Here is a 14,110-nt window from a genome sequence, read left to right on the forward strand (position 1 = left end):
CTTAGGTTTTTGTTAGGGGTCTTCGTGTTTGGTTTGGGATGAAACCGTGGCGACGTTTTCCTAGTTTATGACTAATGCCCGTGGCACAGAACGCACCACGACTGGCCTTATCGTTACCATCTCAATAGGCATGCACATCCTGGCCACAAGCATCACGATCAACCAAATTTCAACCAAGAACGTAACAACTCGTATTCACCAGTACCATCGATCAGCCGATACACCCAGGCTAGCTAGCTAGCTTTTTGCCCGTGGCACCCAACGCGCCACTACTGGCCTTATCTTTACCATCTCAATAGGCATGCACATCCTGGCCACAATCATCGCAATCCAACCAAAATTTCAACCAAGAAGTACCGACGATCACGATGGATAACCAGCCAAAATACAATGATCTCGACTTGTAGTAGGCACATCAGGATCGAAGTACCTAACACATTCTGTTTTGTCTATTCATGAAAGCAAACTGATCTCGACTTGTAGTACGCACATCAAGATCGAAGTACCTAACACATTCTGTTTTGTCTGTTCATGAAGAGTTAATTGCATAAAACCAGCACATTTCGAGCTTCATCTACAGAAAACCACCTGGTCCTTAATCATTTGCAAAACTCACCGTGCATTTAGTAATTTTTTTGCAAAAAACACTAATCAGGTGATTTAGCCCGTTTAACCACTTTCTAACAAGTGGGGCCGGAATGTAAGGAGCTGATTTGGCAACAAATTGACGTATACCTCACTGGATCTTAAAAGAGAAAGCAATCAAGCCCCTCCCCCTCCCCCACGGAGGGCATCTCCTTCCTCGCGTGCAGCAACAGGGGGGACACACCGGCCGGCGAGACGCGTGACAGCGCAGGAGATGTCCCCGCAAGCGCCGACCGTCTTTGCGAGCGTGAGGGCCAGCAGCACACTGTCGCCGTGAGCCTCCGCACGCTCTCGAGCCGCGCCACCTGGTCATCTAGCGCACGCCACATCGTCGATCCAGGGTGTGGCGGCCATCGGAGCTCGGTCTGGGCGGTGGTGAGCTCCTGGATCCACGAAGAGGAGGCGACAGGGTTGTGGCGCACCTCTTTGCTCCCCTGGAGCCGGTAGCACGCTCCTGGGTGTCGAACGGCCTAGGCGTCCTCGAGAGATGGCAGAGGCGCGGCCACGGCAGGGCCTGGGCGCGCCGCCGGCTTTCAAGGCCCCGAGCAGAAGCCGCACTTGCGCTGCTTCCGGCAAATGGCATGGCTGGTGGAGCGAGCGCGCGGCGGAGAACGGCCCCGCGGCCGCGAGTATGGAGGCGCTCCTCCCGCCACTTCTTTGTCGCCGCGAGTAAGAAGACGGGCGCGGCGGCGCTGACAATGGTCTCCGGCGATAGGAGGGGTGTGTCTGACAGCGGAGGAGCGGCGCCGACCGGACAGCAGCGCGGCGGCGGTCAAGGGCTTTGGAGTATTTGGACTGCTCGAGGTTATCCGCAAGGGGAGGGCCTTATTGCGTTTTTCTTTTAGATGTAGGTGTGTGTGTTTTAATATGTTGCCAAATCAGCTTCTTACATTCTGGTCTCACTTGCCAGAAAGTGATTAAACGGGGTAAATCACTTGATCAGTGCTTTTTACAAAAGGTTTACTGAATATGCGGTGATTTTTGCAAATGATTAGAGACCAGGTGGTTTTCTGGAGAAGAAGCCCAAAATATGATGGTTTTATGCAATTAACTCATTCATGAAAGCAAATTGATCTCGACTTGTAGTAGACACATCAAGATCGTACTGTTAATTCGTCTGATACCTCTCGCACATGCATGCAGCTCTGCTAGATCACTTGCGTCGTCGTCGTCTCCATCAGCGGCGGGATGCTCTGCTGGTTTCTGAAGTAGTTCGTCGGATCTACGGCGGCCTTCACCGCCGCTAGCCTTCGGTAGTTGCCCACGAAGTACCGCTCGCCCCAGACCTTTCCGCTCTCGAAGGTGCCGTCGTCGTCGTCGTTCTGGCCGATGTCCAGGTCGCGGAAGTTCACGTACGCCCGCCTCGGATTCTTGCACACGTGCTGCCCCATGAAGTCGTATAAGCCGTCGATCCAGCTCTTGGCCGCAGCGCCGCCGTCACCCTGCTGCTGCCAGGATGCGATGTACTGGATGACGTACAGCACGCCGTTCCGGTGCGGGTATGGCGTGGCGGCGGCAGGGACGCTATCCATGAACCCGCCGTGGGGCTCCAGGATGATGTCCCCCGCGCCGTCCATGGCGAACCAGCGGGAGAAGATGTCCTTCCACACGGCCTTTGGGATGGCGCGCAGGACGTAGTCGGACTTGGCCTTGGTGAAGGCGCTCGTCCAGACGGTCCTGTCCAGGAGCACTTCCTCCAGCGTGCCATTGCTGGCGAAGCTGAGGAAGGGCGTGGCCGCGGACTGCAGCCAGGTCATCTGCTGGCAGTCGGCGCTCGTCATGCCCAGCTTCGGGAACTGCTTGTCCATCGTCGCCACCAGCGCGCCGCACGCGCCGAGGTAAACGGCCTGGAACAGAGCCTGCTGCCCTTGCTTTACGATCACCCTTATGGTGAGGTCGCTGGGGAGCGACGGTGCGACGTGCTGCCATCTGGTGAGGATTTCCAGGGCGCCCTGGTCGACCGTCTTCCCGATGTTGAACACAGTCACCGTCGGCGGGACCTGCACGAGCTGGACCTTCCACGAGAGCACGATGCCGAAGCTCCCTCCGCCGCCGCCGCGGATGGCCCAGAAAAGGTCCTCCCCCATGCCGGCCCTGTCTAGGAGGTCCCCGTCGGCGTTGACCAGCCTGGCGTCGACGATCTTGTCGACGGCGAGGCCATGCTTGCGCGTCATCATTCCGATGCCCCCGCCGCTGAAGTGGCCGCCCACGCCGACGGTCGGGCACTCGCCGGCCGGGAACGCGACCCGGGAGTTGTTCCTCGCGATGGCGTAGTACAGCTCCCCGATGGTGGCGCCGGAGTCGACCCAGGCCGTGGACTCGAGCCAGTCGACGCGCACGGCCCGGAGGCTGGCGCCGAGGTCGACCACCGCGAACACCTCGGACGGCCGCGTCGAGCGGTACGACAGGCCCTCGTAGTCGTGCCCGCCGCTGCGCACACGGAGGCGCACGCCCTGCCTGCGGCCGCACAGCACAGCGGCCTGGACGTGGGAGGCGTCGCCGGGCGTCACGATGCAGAGCGGCGGCCTCGCCGTGGCGGTGGTGAAGAACTTGGGGTTCTTGATGGAGGAGAACAGCACGTCAGTGAAGTTGCTGGAGCTCTGCGTGTACACCAGCTCGCTGGGTATCTTCTCCCGTAGGCATTGGAGGAAGCCATGGCCACCGGGGGAAGCTAGGGAAGCAACAGACGTCAGGTGGCAAGAGAAGAAGCTCACGGAAAACGCGAGTGCTAAGCCTCTGAGCATTGTAAAGTTGAATGATGTGGAGCTCCTCGATCAATCCTCTGAGCGAGAGTGTTGTACTACTTCAATTATTACTGCTCCCTCTGTTCCACGTGAAACACGAGATCGTGCACGTATTGCATCAAGGGACATCGTTGATGCGTTTATGTACGAGTAAGTCATGAGTGGGAACTATCTTTTTTTTTAACGCGCAAGCGCTCATATAAACGCGCATACACTCACCCTTATGAACGCACACACGCACACCCTACCCCTATGAACACTTTCGAGAGACTGAGCCGGCATATCATTTTGAGATTTTACGAAGTTACTGTAGGCGACTCGTAGTCGACGGGAACGTCTCCTCCCACTGAAAGCGTATCGCCCAAATTCCTGAAATAAATCCAGGATAAATGCGAGCACCAGAATTTGAACCCTGGTGGGTTGGGATACCACTGTCCACCTAACCATCTCAACCAAAGATTGGTTCGCATGAGTGAGAACTATCTAGATAGTGATTTTTCTGCAGTGAGATGTGTTCCGTCGCTATTGTGAGATCCGTGCCACCCATGTTTTCTAAAAGAATATTGATAAATTCTGTGGTGTTTCAAATTATTGTAAGATATTTTGTTACCTTTTCCCGTTATTTCAAAGAGTATCATGATGTTTCATTGTGTACCAGCGAATTCATTTTGCAACAAGTGCACTTTTTTGCTGGTAGACAACAAAACATTAAACTTTTAAATGAGAAAAAAAAAGACCCAATAAAACATTATGTAATATATCGTGACCACATATATTTTGTCTCAGACTAGAAATGTGGCATGAATGCCAAACCGGTGAAACAATGTGGATGCATGCATGGAATATTTTGTGCATGGTAGAACGTCATTTCTAGAACTATCTATCATATGCACAAGAATATGAGGACTAGAAGATATTGAACCCGATCTTTCTTCCATGTAACAACTTTATAAACTAAATGATACCCCGCACGTTGTTGTGAGAATATTTTATAACATATTTCAATGTAATTTGTTGTATGAAACATGAATATGAGAAGTAATAATATAAAAAACTAAAACTAAAACTACATATAATTTATTATGTTTGATTTCTATATAGTTGTAAAATGTTTATTAAATATATATAGCATAATAAATTGAAAAACCTCATGTATGTTTGCATGTTAAGATGGGTCTTTTTCCATGCATGCCATGATGAAGTGGCATGCTTGCATCTTGAGAGAGATATGATAGTGGGTGTGAGCCTTTTTCTCATGCATATTATGCGATGATGTGGCATCTTTACACGTTGAGAGAAATAGTTAGTGGGAGCTAGCTATTTAGATACAGAAGATTTACTAGAAGGCACCATAGAGATAAAAAATCTCATGGAATTTTTATCTTTTTTCAGGCAAATGGAGTTTTTATCTTGTTTGTCTATTAGATCGATTGTGAGGATCTAATAGATGGGCTTGATGTTAAATTTGTTCTTTGTAGTGCCTAGGTTTGTTAATTATGAGCCTACACTTTTAGGGCTATTATTGGGTTCAAAATTTGAAAATCTTGGTCAAAACGTCACAAGGCCTTCTCGATCTCTAGCCACTCTCGTTGGAACCACAAAAGCATGACACCAGCGATGAATGCAAACTTGATGGCCCCTTTTACGTCCGAGGAGGTTTAAAAAGCTCTCTTTCAAATGTACCCAACGAAGGCTCCTAGCCCGGACGGGCTGCTCACTTCTTCCAACAACACTGGGAGCTATGTGGTGCTGAGTCACTGATGTGTTTTTCGCATTATTCAAGGCGAGGAGAGCCCTGAGGTAATTAATGAGAAAATCTTAGTATTGATTCCAAAGGTAAAAGACTCGACATAGTTATCTCAATTCCGGCCCATAAGTCTGTGCAACGTCTTATATAAGATTGCTTCCAAGGTTTTATCTAACAGACTAAAGTAGATCTTACCTAACATTATTTCTGAGGAACAGTTAGTGTTTGTCCCAGGTAGACTGATTACAGACAACAACATCACTACATATGAATGTCTGCATTTCATGAAGAGGAACAAGACCCAAAAATAATTTTTGTGCAGTGAAACTAGACATGATGAAAGCATATGACTTTGTTGAATGGGAATATCTGGAGGCTATAATGGTCAAACTGGGATATGCACCATCATGGGTGGCATTAATCATGAGGATGGTTAGTTCTATCCATTTTTTTGCCCTTTTCAAATGTGGTAAACTAGAAGAGTTCAGATCATCCAGAGGAATCCGTCATGGAGACCCAATTTCTCCATACATGTTTCTGCTTGAAGCCCAGGTCATTACGTGCCTCTTAATAACTAATTATGAATCATCGCACCTCAATGGAATACGAGTGGCTCCATCGGCTTCGCCCGTAAGCCATTTCTCTTCGCGGATGATAGCCTGTTGTTTGTCAAAGTCAGTTCTTTTGGAGCAAATGAGGTGTCTTCTTTAATGGATAGTTACTGCAATGCTTTTAGTCAGAGAATAAACTTGTCCAAGTCTTCTGTTTTCTTCAGTAAGGGGTGCCCAAACACACTAAGTGATGAGGTGAAGAATGCTTTAAACATCATAGATGAGTCCCTCTCTGAAATGTATTTGGGTATGCCCTCTGATGTTGGTGGTAGAAAAAACAGTGCTTTCAAGTTTCTGAAAGACAGGGTATGGAGCAAGATCAAAGGATGGATGGAAAAACTCCTTTCTACAGGAGGAAAGCAGGTCTTAATTAAATTGGTTGCACAAGTTGTTCGGGTTTACTCGATGTCGTGTTTTAAACTCCCTCGTGGTCTATGTGAACACATCAATTCTTTGATTCGCAAATTTTGGGGGGCCAGCAAGGAAGGACAGGGAAAGCCTAGCTGGGTATCTTGGAGCACATTGACGATGCCCAAATTTTGTGGAGGGTTGGGTTTTCAAGACATTAAACTGTTTAATATGGCTATCCTAGCTAGGCAAGCCTCGAGGGTCTTAATGAAACCCGAATCACTTACTGCAAGAGTTCTTAGAGCAAAATACTATAGTTTTGGTGATTTTTTGAATGCTGGGGAGGAGGACAAAGTACAAGCATCTATGGGTTTCAGTTAAAAGATCCTGGGTACGGAGCCGGCAGGATAAGTGTGCAGAATTTCTTTTCAGTTCCGTGGCAGCGGGATTTGGTGGGCACACATGGTTGGTGCTAAACATAGGGGGGTTGTGGATCGTTGGATTACTTTACTGGACGGTGCAGATACTTTGGATCTCCACCCTTCGTGCTTTTACAGGGGTAGTAGATGTCAATCTATCGCTGCAATTGGCCGACCTAAATAAAAACAATGACAACAACATGATCAAAGACAGGGGAAGAGAAGCACCACGCAGGAGAACCCGCGGGACACCGTAACCTAGTCACCGTTGAAGTATTGCATTCCATCGTTGATTCAGTTGTGCACAAGTATCTCATGAGTGGGGACTATCTCGAGAGTGATTTTTCTACATTGAGATGTGCTTTGTCGTTATTTGAGATTCATGCACATTTTCAGTTTTTTTATAGATTTTGTATTGATTCAAACTTATTATATAATGTTTGTTAAAAAATACTATTTCAAAGTGTATCATATATTTCATTTTGTACCAACAAATTTACTTTGAAACAAGCTTATTTTATTTTTATTTGTTAGTACTACACATCAAAGGTGTCTCTTATTCCGCACATGACGCGGTGCCATTCCACTAGCGCTTTCTGTCGCTAGTTTGGAGACGTAATACATCGACTCAATACAGTAGGTGCATGCGACCTTTTTTTATGATTTTTATCTGTTTTTTCATTATTCCACGTCCGTTTTCTTCGGGGTTTTAGGTTTTTCTACGGTTTTCTTCACATTTTCCTTTTTTTTCTTACAATGATTTTCTTTTGTTTCTTTCATTGGTTTTCTTCTCCATTTTTTTCTTTTCTTTTTTCTTTTTTAACACATCTCTAATTTTTCACACATTATAAATATTTTGTATACATCAAGCAATTAATTTACAAGTTTAATATTTTTTAAATACACCATTAGTCTTTTTTAAAATTTATTTTTTGATTCGTATTTCTTTTCATATACGTTGTATATTTTTGGTATACATATGAAAATATTATTTTATGCAAGTTCAACATTCTTTTCAAGTATATCTTTGATGCCTATTTTTTCATAAATATTGTTGATTTTTGTTATACATATAAAAAGTTTTTAGATATGTTTAGCATATTTCAAATACATCATTCAGTTTTTCCAAAATGTGTTTTGATGTATATTATTTTCATTCACATTGTACATTATCGGTATAGTATAAAAAAGAATTCATGCGCATTAAATAGGTCAGAAATACATGATTAAAAATAATCAAATAAATGGTTTGTGGATTGTTTCAAATATGTGTTAAAATGTTTTCAAATACGCATTAAATCCTTTTGAATGATACATTGTATAATAATATTTTTTAAATATTAAAAACACATTTCGAAATGCATCAAATAATTAAAAATGTAACGTACATTTTTCGAATGATCCGATACATTTTCTTTGAATTACACGAACCTTATTTTATATTGTATAATCTTCTCTATAATGTAAAGAACATCTTTAATGTCATACACATGTTTTAGTGCTATAAATATTCATTTGTAGTTACTCTCATAAAAGAAATACACCGTGTTAATATTTTTAAAATTGGTGTTTTTTTACCACTTTTATGTGAATATAAGTTTTGGTTTATATGTGTTTAGATTCTTTTTCAAAATATGTGCAAAAGAAAAAACTAACCTGCTTGTTCTTGTGAAAGGCGATCATAGCCACGCCAGCGTCATGCCACCAAAAGCTTGCACGCTACGAAGGTAATAGGTCTGTCACATGTAATAGAGGACTTTCTGGTTAGGCAACTTTCAAAAAGATTTTGATTTTTCTCTTTTTTTTGTGTTTCTTTAAGGTTTTTATGGGTTTTTTTACTTTGTATGTTTTTTACATGTTTTAATTCGCAACCATTATTCAAATTTAAAATATTATATTACTTTGCAAAAATTATTTTGAAATTTGGGGAAATTTATAATCCTTGAACTTTTTAAATTCATGATTTTTCTAGAACATTCTTGAGTAATTCTTAAAACTCAAGAATTTTTTAAAAATTGATACTAATATTTATAAATTTTAACATATATTAAATTTTAGTTACATTTTTATTCCATGAATATTCTTTAAAAATAGCATAATACATAAAATTTGTGACCTTTTTATGAATTTACTAATGTTCATTAAGTTTCATTAATAATTATATAGAATTTTTTAAGAAAATTCAAATATTTGATCATTTTCTGATATTTAAAAAGACCCAAAAATAGCACATGGTCCTGGTAGCAAGCTTGGTGGTGAATTACTACAGCACTTGACCTAGAGAAACAAATAGTTTGGACTGGGAGTAATTGGGATGGGCTGGCGAACCCAGACAACACGATACACGCGTCCTTTCTTTTCCGCGCATGTATCAGGGACCAACTAATTAAAGGTCACTACCTCCATTTTGATTTATTAGTCCCCCTTGTATTTTGGTTTATACTAGCAAAAGAGCCCGTGTGTTGCAACGGGGCAGAAAAACACACACGCTCTTAACCCAATAACCACGACTCGAGACCCTGATAGGTAGGCGTTTTTTTCTTTTAAAATGGCATCACATCTGTGTTCCCGACAGTGGTCTCAATGCTCACACAACGAAAACGCATTTGAATGTGGTCAGTCCTAAGGCGTCTTTCTCTCTCTCTCTCACACACACACATACACACACACGCGCGCGCGCGCGCACGCGCACGCGCTCGCACGCACACAATCGCTCAGAATAAGTTGAGAAAAATGTTGTTTTTTTCCTGCGAGGTTTTCCAAAGTTGTGCATGTGTGGTTATCAATGTTTTTTTCCTCTCAATCTGGTTTTAATGTGTGTTTATTTGCAATTTGGATCGCCGCCGGTGCGAAAGAAAAATGGACCGTGCACTATTGATTATGTTTGCACCCAAATTAATAGTTTAGAAATATTTAATAGCTAAAAGTAACAGCGTATTTAGATTCTACACATTTTTCTAATCAAATTTCATATATAATATGTTAAAATCGAAGTTACGATTTAAAAGATATGGATAATTTTGTTTTAGATAAACTGTGGATTGATTAACCGAAAGGTCAGGGGGTTTTGTGTTAAAACGCAAAAAAACGATTCATGACTTAAATATGGACGGCGGGTTGATTACCTGAAATGTCAGGGGGTTTTCTGAGAAAATTAAAAAAACAGTTCGGTATGACTTAAAGATGGACTGCGGGTTGATTTCAACAAACTGTAGGGACTTTTTTTGCAAAAAAGGGCGACGGATGACAGAAACCCACCGTGCTTTATTATTAGGTAGAGATAGAGATTTTGACCATGATTTTAACGAATAAAATATAAGTTATATGTAGCAAAAATAATATCACTGGGAAGTATATTCAAATAAGAATCCAATAATATAATTTTTTGTGACATGCATTGTCATTTTGCTAGTAAAATATATGGTCAAATTTTAACTCAAACTACAATGAAATTAATAAAACAGGACAGAGGTAGTACCCTCTAGGGGCAAGCAAGAGATCACTTTTGGTACGCTGGAAGCACGCCAATTGATGTAGGCAGCTGCCGTCATGTGTCGTACGCTAGACTGTCCCTTGGGATTTTGGTTTTTTTTACATATAATTTTTTGGATCTGCCGTCATGTGCCAACACCCCCTGGATAGCCTCCTACAACCACGACAGTCCCGATGTTGTAGCATGACGTCTGTAGGAAGCTGTTTGTTGACTGTAGCAGATGTATTAGTGCGATGCTTAATTGCTTTGCTTATAGCCTGTAGCCTGTAGAGATGTAGGCATGCCGAAGATGTACTAGTGCAGTGCTTGTATCCTATAGCATGTCAGTTTGCTTATATCCTGAAGCTGTAGGCAATAACAGATTGTACTAGTGCAATTCTTGCCCACATAGTCATGTTAGTGAAATTCCTGTCAGTTTGCTTGGCATTTGGCAAAAAATAAGCCTTCTCTGCTACTGTGAAAAATTTCTGTGACTAGTTCAGTTATGCATTGTTAAAACTAGGTCAAAACATGTATTGATCACCTTTTGACTTAAAGGAAGTGGTCTGCAACAACATTGTCCGGTTTTGAGATCAATGCCATAAGCAAAAAGTCAGTATGAAAGGTTCCCCTGAACATCTACAAAATGAAGTGACTAGATCCATTATGTGTTGAAACTTTCTGAGTTACATGGTCGAAGCAAATACTGTTCAGTAAAGCTTCTGAACTACGAGAAGTGGCTTGCGATGTCTTTGTTCAGTTTTGAGATCAGACATACTTGCTGCTTGTCCGTCTCTAGTCGCCGCTGCAGCCTGCAGCAGAATATTTCAGTTATACATGAGATAGATCAGATCGGGGAAATACAAGCATGGGGCACTTGTTGGTGCTTGTCTGGTTCGTGTTAACATGGGAGTAGAGGAGCACGTAAGGATTGGGATGCTACCTGCATGGGGGCGGCCGGGTGGGTGCCGGTGCACGTCAGGATCAAATCGATCGAAATTAGAGGTACCTGCAGTTCGGCGGTGGCGGCGGCGCACGACGCATACAGAAGTTGGGGTATTGTTGCAAAATTAAGTTGTTGGTTTTAGTCGGAGGGTGGGCGTGTTAGTGTTAAATTACCACAAACTCTGATAATTCGTACGATTAAGATCGTGGGGATGAAAAGAAAGGGGATACATGGACACACAAATAGTTTGGATTCACGAGATATGTTGCCCACTTTCTCGTTCCGTTGTCACGCAAAGTAGTAGTGAGGTAGTTTCCTTGTGGTAGGCTGCCGTTCGGGTGTTCCTTTTTCTCTTTGTTTTTTCTTGTTGTTTTTCTCTTTTTCGTTTTTTGTTTTTGAATTACGGAACCGTTTGTGTAGGTCATGGATACTTTTGAAATGTGGAAACGTTCCTCAAAACTTTAAACTTTTTTTAATTTGGCACATTGTTCCAATTCATGAACATCTTTTTAAAGATCATGAACATTTTTTGAAATATGGGAACAAGGTTTGAAATTTGAAACATTTTTAGAATTTTGTGATTTTGATATAATCAAGGAATAAGTTTTAAAATCTGAGAAAAAAATCATATATAATATTTTATCAAATTCATCAAGTTTTTTAATCTGTGAACAGTTTTAAAACTCATGAAAACTTTCTTGAAATACGAGAACATTTTCAAATATGTGACCATTTTTTTATATTTTGATTATTTTTTCACATTCACGAATTTTTTAAAAATCTGGAAAGAATTAAATCTGAGAACATTTTTTAGTCATCATGAGTAAATTTTGAAATTTGCAAACATTTTTTTGGAGTATGTAACTTTTTTCCAGATTTATGCTCACTTTTCTAGGATTTGAAATGTTTCTTCAAAATCATAAATATTTTTTAATCCAAAAACATATTTTCCTTAGGGAGCTTGCATTCAGATTATTTGGTTTGAATATAGAGAACTCGCATATGTTTGGAAGGTTGCATAAGCAATCTAGTTATTTCGGTACTACAAGTAAATCAGAGGGAGTAATACCGGTATGTTTTTCAAAAGACTAATATCGGTACTGCTACTACTAAATCAGCGATAAGTAATGTGGTTTGTAGGGAGCAATATTTATTTCAAACGGCGTTCAAATTGGTGGGCCAATAGGCAGTTTAGTAGTGTTTTTTTATGATGATACATGTCTTTTTATATCATGAAGAATATAATACAATTCAAGTAAATATTGACCTGACAAAACTGTAAAAATAGTAGAACGCTTGACTTTATAAAAGGAAACACTAGTCAAGAAAGAAAATTAGAATGAAGAATCTTTTGAGCTTGTCACCAACATTCGTCATCTAACTCCGGTATAACCAGAGCAGCATCAACGAATAAAAAGACAAATCACCTTTTCACCCGAGCTCGACGCGGCTACATCGCTGATATGTCATCCACATGTTAGAACACGCCATGAAACTCCTCAAAATCCATGAACCACAAACCCAGAACATGATCCACCATCTTCTTCAAATTGGTGGGCCCATAAGTATTAATCTCGTTACTGGCCGTAGCAGTGCAGTGTTGGCAAAAAAAGAGGAACCATCAGTCCAGTCTGAATACAGAAGAAAACCCTGCAAAAAAATATAACACAGAAGAAATACCAGGGAGGGAGGGAGGGAGCAAAGGAAAGGTGAATGAACCACTCGGGCGAAGGCTAGAACATCTCAAAACCCCACCACTAATAAACAATTCAGCGGTCGTATTCGAAGCATTTCTTGCTTGCAATTCGCAAAGTTGCTGCGAATGCTCTCCGGTTACACTCGCACGCAAGATGTCCATAAAGTTGCATCCAAGTGGGCAAGCAAAAATCAACTCTTAATCAGATCGCAAAATTTGGGCATCAATCAATCAACCGCAATTCTTATCGCGTAAAGAATAGTAGTAGTGCTGGTGGTACAATCGGTCTTCTCTTGCACACATCATCTGTCTAATCTAATCAGGAGGAAAAAGAATAGAAGAAAAAATTAAAATCGCTAGCTTTGGCGCACAGCTCGTCCGGCGATCCGTGTCCGGTGGATCCGTCCTAGAAGAGCCGCAGCTCCGTGCACAGCTCGTCCGACGGCGGCGGGAGGTTGAGGTCGAACACGAAGGGCGCGCGCGGCCGGACGACGGCCGAGGCGGCCTCGTCGCCGGCGTCGTCCACGACGGAGGCCGAGGAGGCGCAGTCGCTCTGGCATCCTGCGTCGCCGCCTGGGAGCTTCGCTAGCAAGGGCGTCGGCGCTGGCGCGCGCGGCACGGCCCGAGGCGCGTTCGCCGCCCTGGGCCCGCTGTAGGACTCGACGGTGGAGCTGGCGCTGCAGGCGGGGTCGGGGGAAGCCGGTGGAGACGGACGCGGCAGCGCGGGGAGCGTGGGGAAGGAGACGAGGTCGTGGGGGAAGTTGGTGGTGGCGAGCGGGCCGCGGAGGGTGCGCGCGGCGACGTCGTAGGCGCGGGCGGCGGCCTCGGCGGAGTCGTAGGTGCCGAGCCAGACCCGCGCCCGCTTGGCCGGGTCCCGGATCTCCGCTGCGAACCGGCCCCACGGCCGCTTCCGCACGCCCCTGTACCGCGGCGCCACGCCCAGTCCCACAGCCGCCGCCGCGTCGCACACGGTGCTGCCGTTCCTCATAGTAGTAGAACGCCGGCCGGCAATCGCTTGAGCCAGCTCCCGCTGTTTCCTCGCCGAGACGCGGCTGGCTAGTGGCTATCACCGGAGGCCGAGGGTGCTGCCCCGAGCTGGTCAGGCCGGGCGTCTACCCTGCTCTGGGCTTGAGAAAGGCTTGACTTGTTGACTCTGCGCAGAGGGGGCTGCCGCTGTGTCGGAGCTCGGAGAAGGCGGCGCCGGTGGGGTGGGCTGTGATGGTGTGAAGGGGCGGGGGAGGGGGGTAGAAGAAGGGGGAGGAGGCGCGTGCGGGTGCGTGGTGGGGTGGGAGGCGACGCGCGGGAGGGATAGCTCAGCCAGCGTTGGTGGGCGGCCGCTTCTTCCCACCTTCCGCACCCTTGGTCCTCACTCTCCCTCCCTCCCACACGAGACCGGTCTTCGCCGAGTTTACTTTGTTCTCCCGCGTCGGCAGCAGGGATAACACGTTTCCTTTGGCTTGTGCCGCCGCTACTACGCGTAGC

The 14,110-nt window shown here is 44.6% G+C and overlaps 2 protein-coding genes across 2 annotated transcripts; both read right to left on the reverse strand.

Moving 5' to 3' along the window:
- Nucleotides 1-1,278: 1,278 nt before the first annotated feature.
- On the reverse strand, nt 1,279-3,454 carry LOC119356994 (cannabidiolic acid synthase-like 2). The gene has a single exon (XM_037623977.1). The coding sequence runs from the start codon at nt 3,387-3,389 to the stop codon at nt 1,794-1,796; it is 1,596 nt and encodes a 531-aa protein (XP_037479874.1). The 5' UTR covers nt 3,390-3,454; the 3' UTR covers nt 1,279-1,793.
- Nucleotides 3,455-12,805: 9,351 nt separating this feature from the next.
- Nucleotides 12,806-13,869, reverse strand: LOC119356996 (ethylene-responsive transcription factor 7-like). Its single transcript, XM_037623978.1, has one exon. The coding sequence runs from the start codon at nt 13,614-13,616 to the stop codon at nt 13,035-13,037; it is 582 nt and encodes a 193-aa protein (XP_037479875.1). The 5' UTR covers nt 13,617-13,869; the 3' UTR covers nt 12,806-13,034.
- Between the last annotated feature and the right edge of the window lie 241 nt (nt 13,870-14,110).

This window comes from Triticum dicoccoides, chromosome 2A (assembly GCF_002162155.2).
Source record: "Triticum dicoccoides isolate Atlit2015 ecotype Zavitan chromosome 2A, WEW_v2.0, whole genome shotgun sequence".
Lineage (NCBI taxonomy): Eukaryota > Viridiplantae > Streptophyta > Magnoliopsida > Poales > Poaceae > Triticum > Triticum dicoccoides.

Coding starts and splice junctions, on each gene's coding strand:
- LOC119356996 (XM_037623978.1), bottom strand. CDS start 13,616: ATGAGGAACGGCAGCACCGTGTGCGACGCGGCGGCGGCTGTGGGACTG.
- LOC119356994 (XM_037623977.1), bottom strand. CDS start 3,389: ATGCTCAGAGGCTTAGCACTCGCGTTTTCCGTGAGCTTCTTCTCTTGC.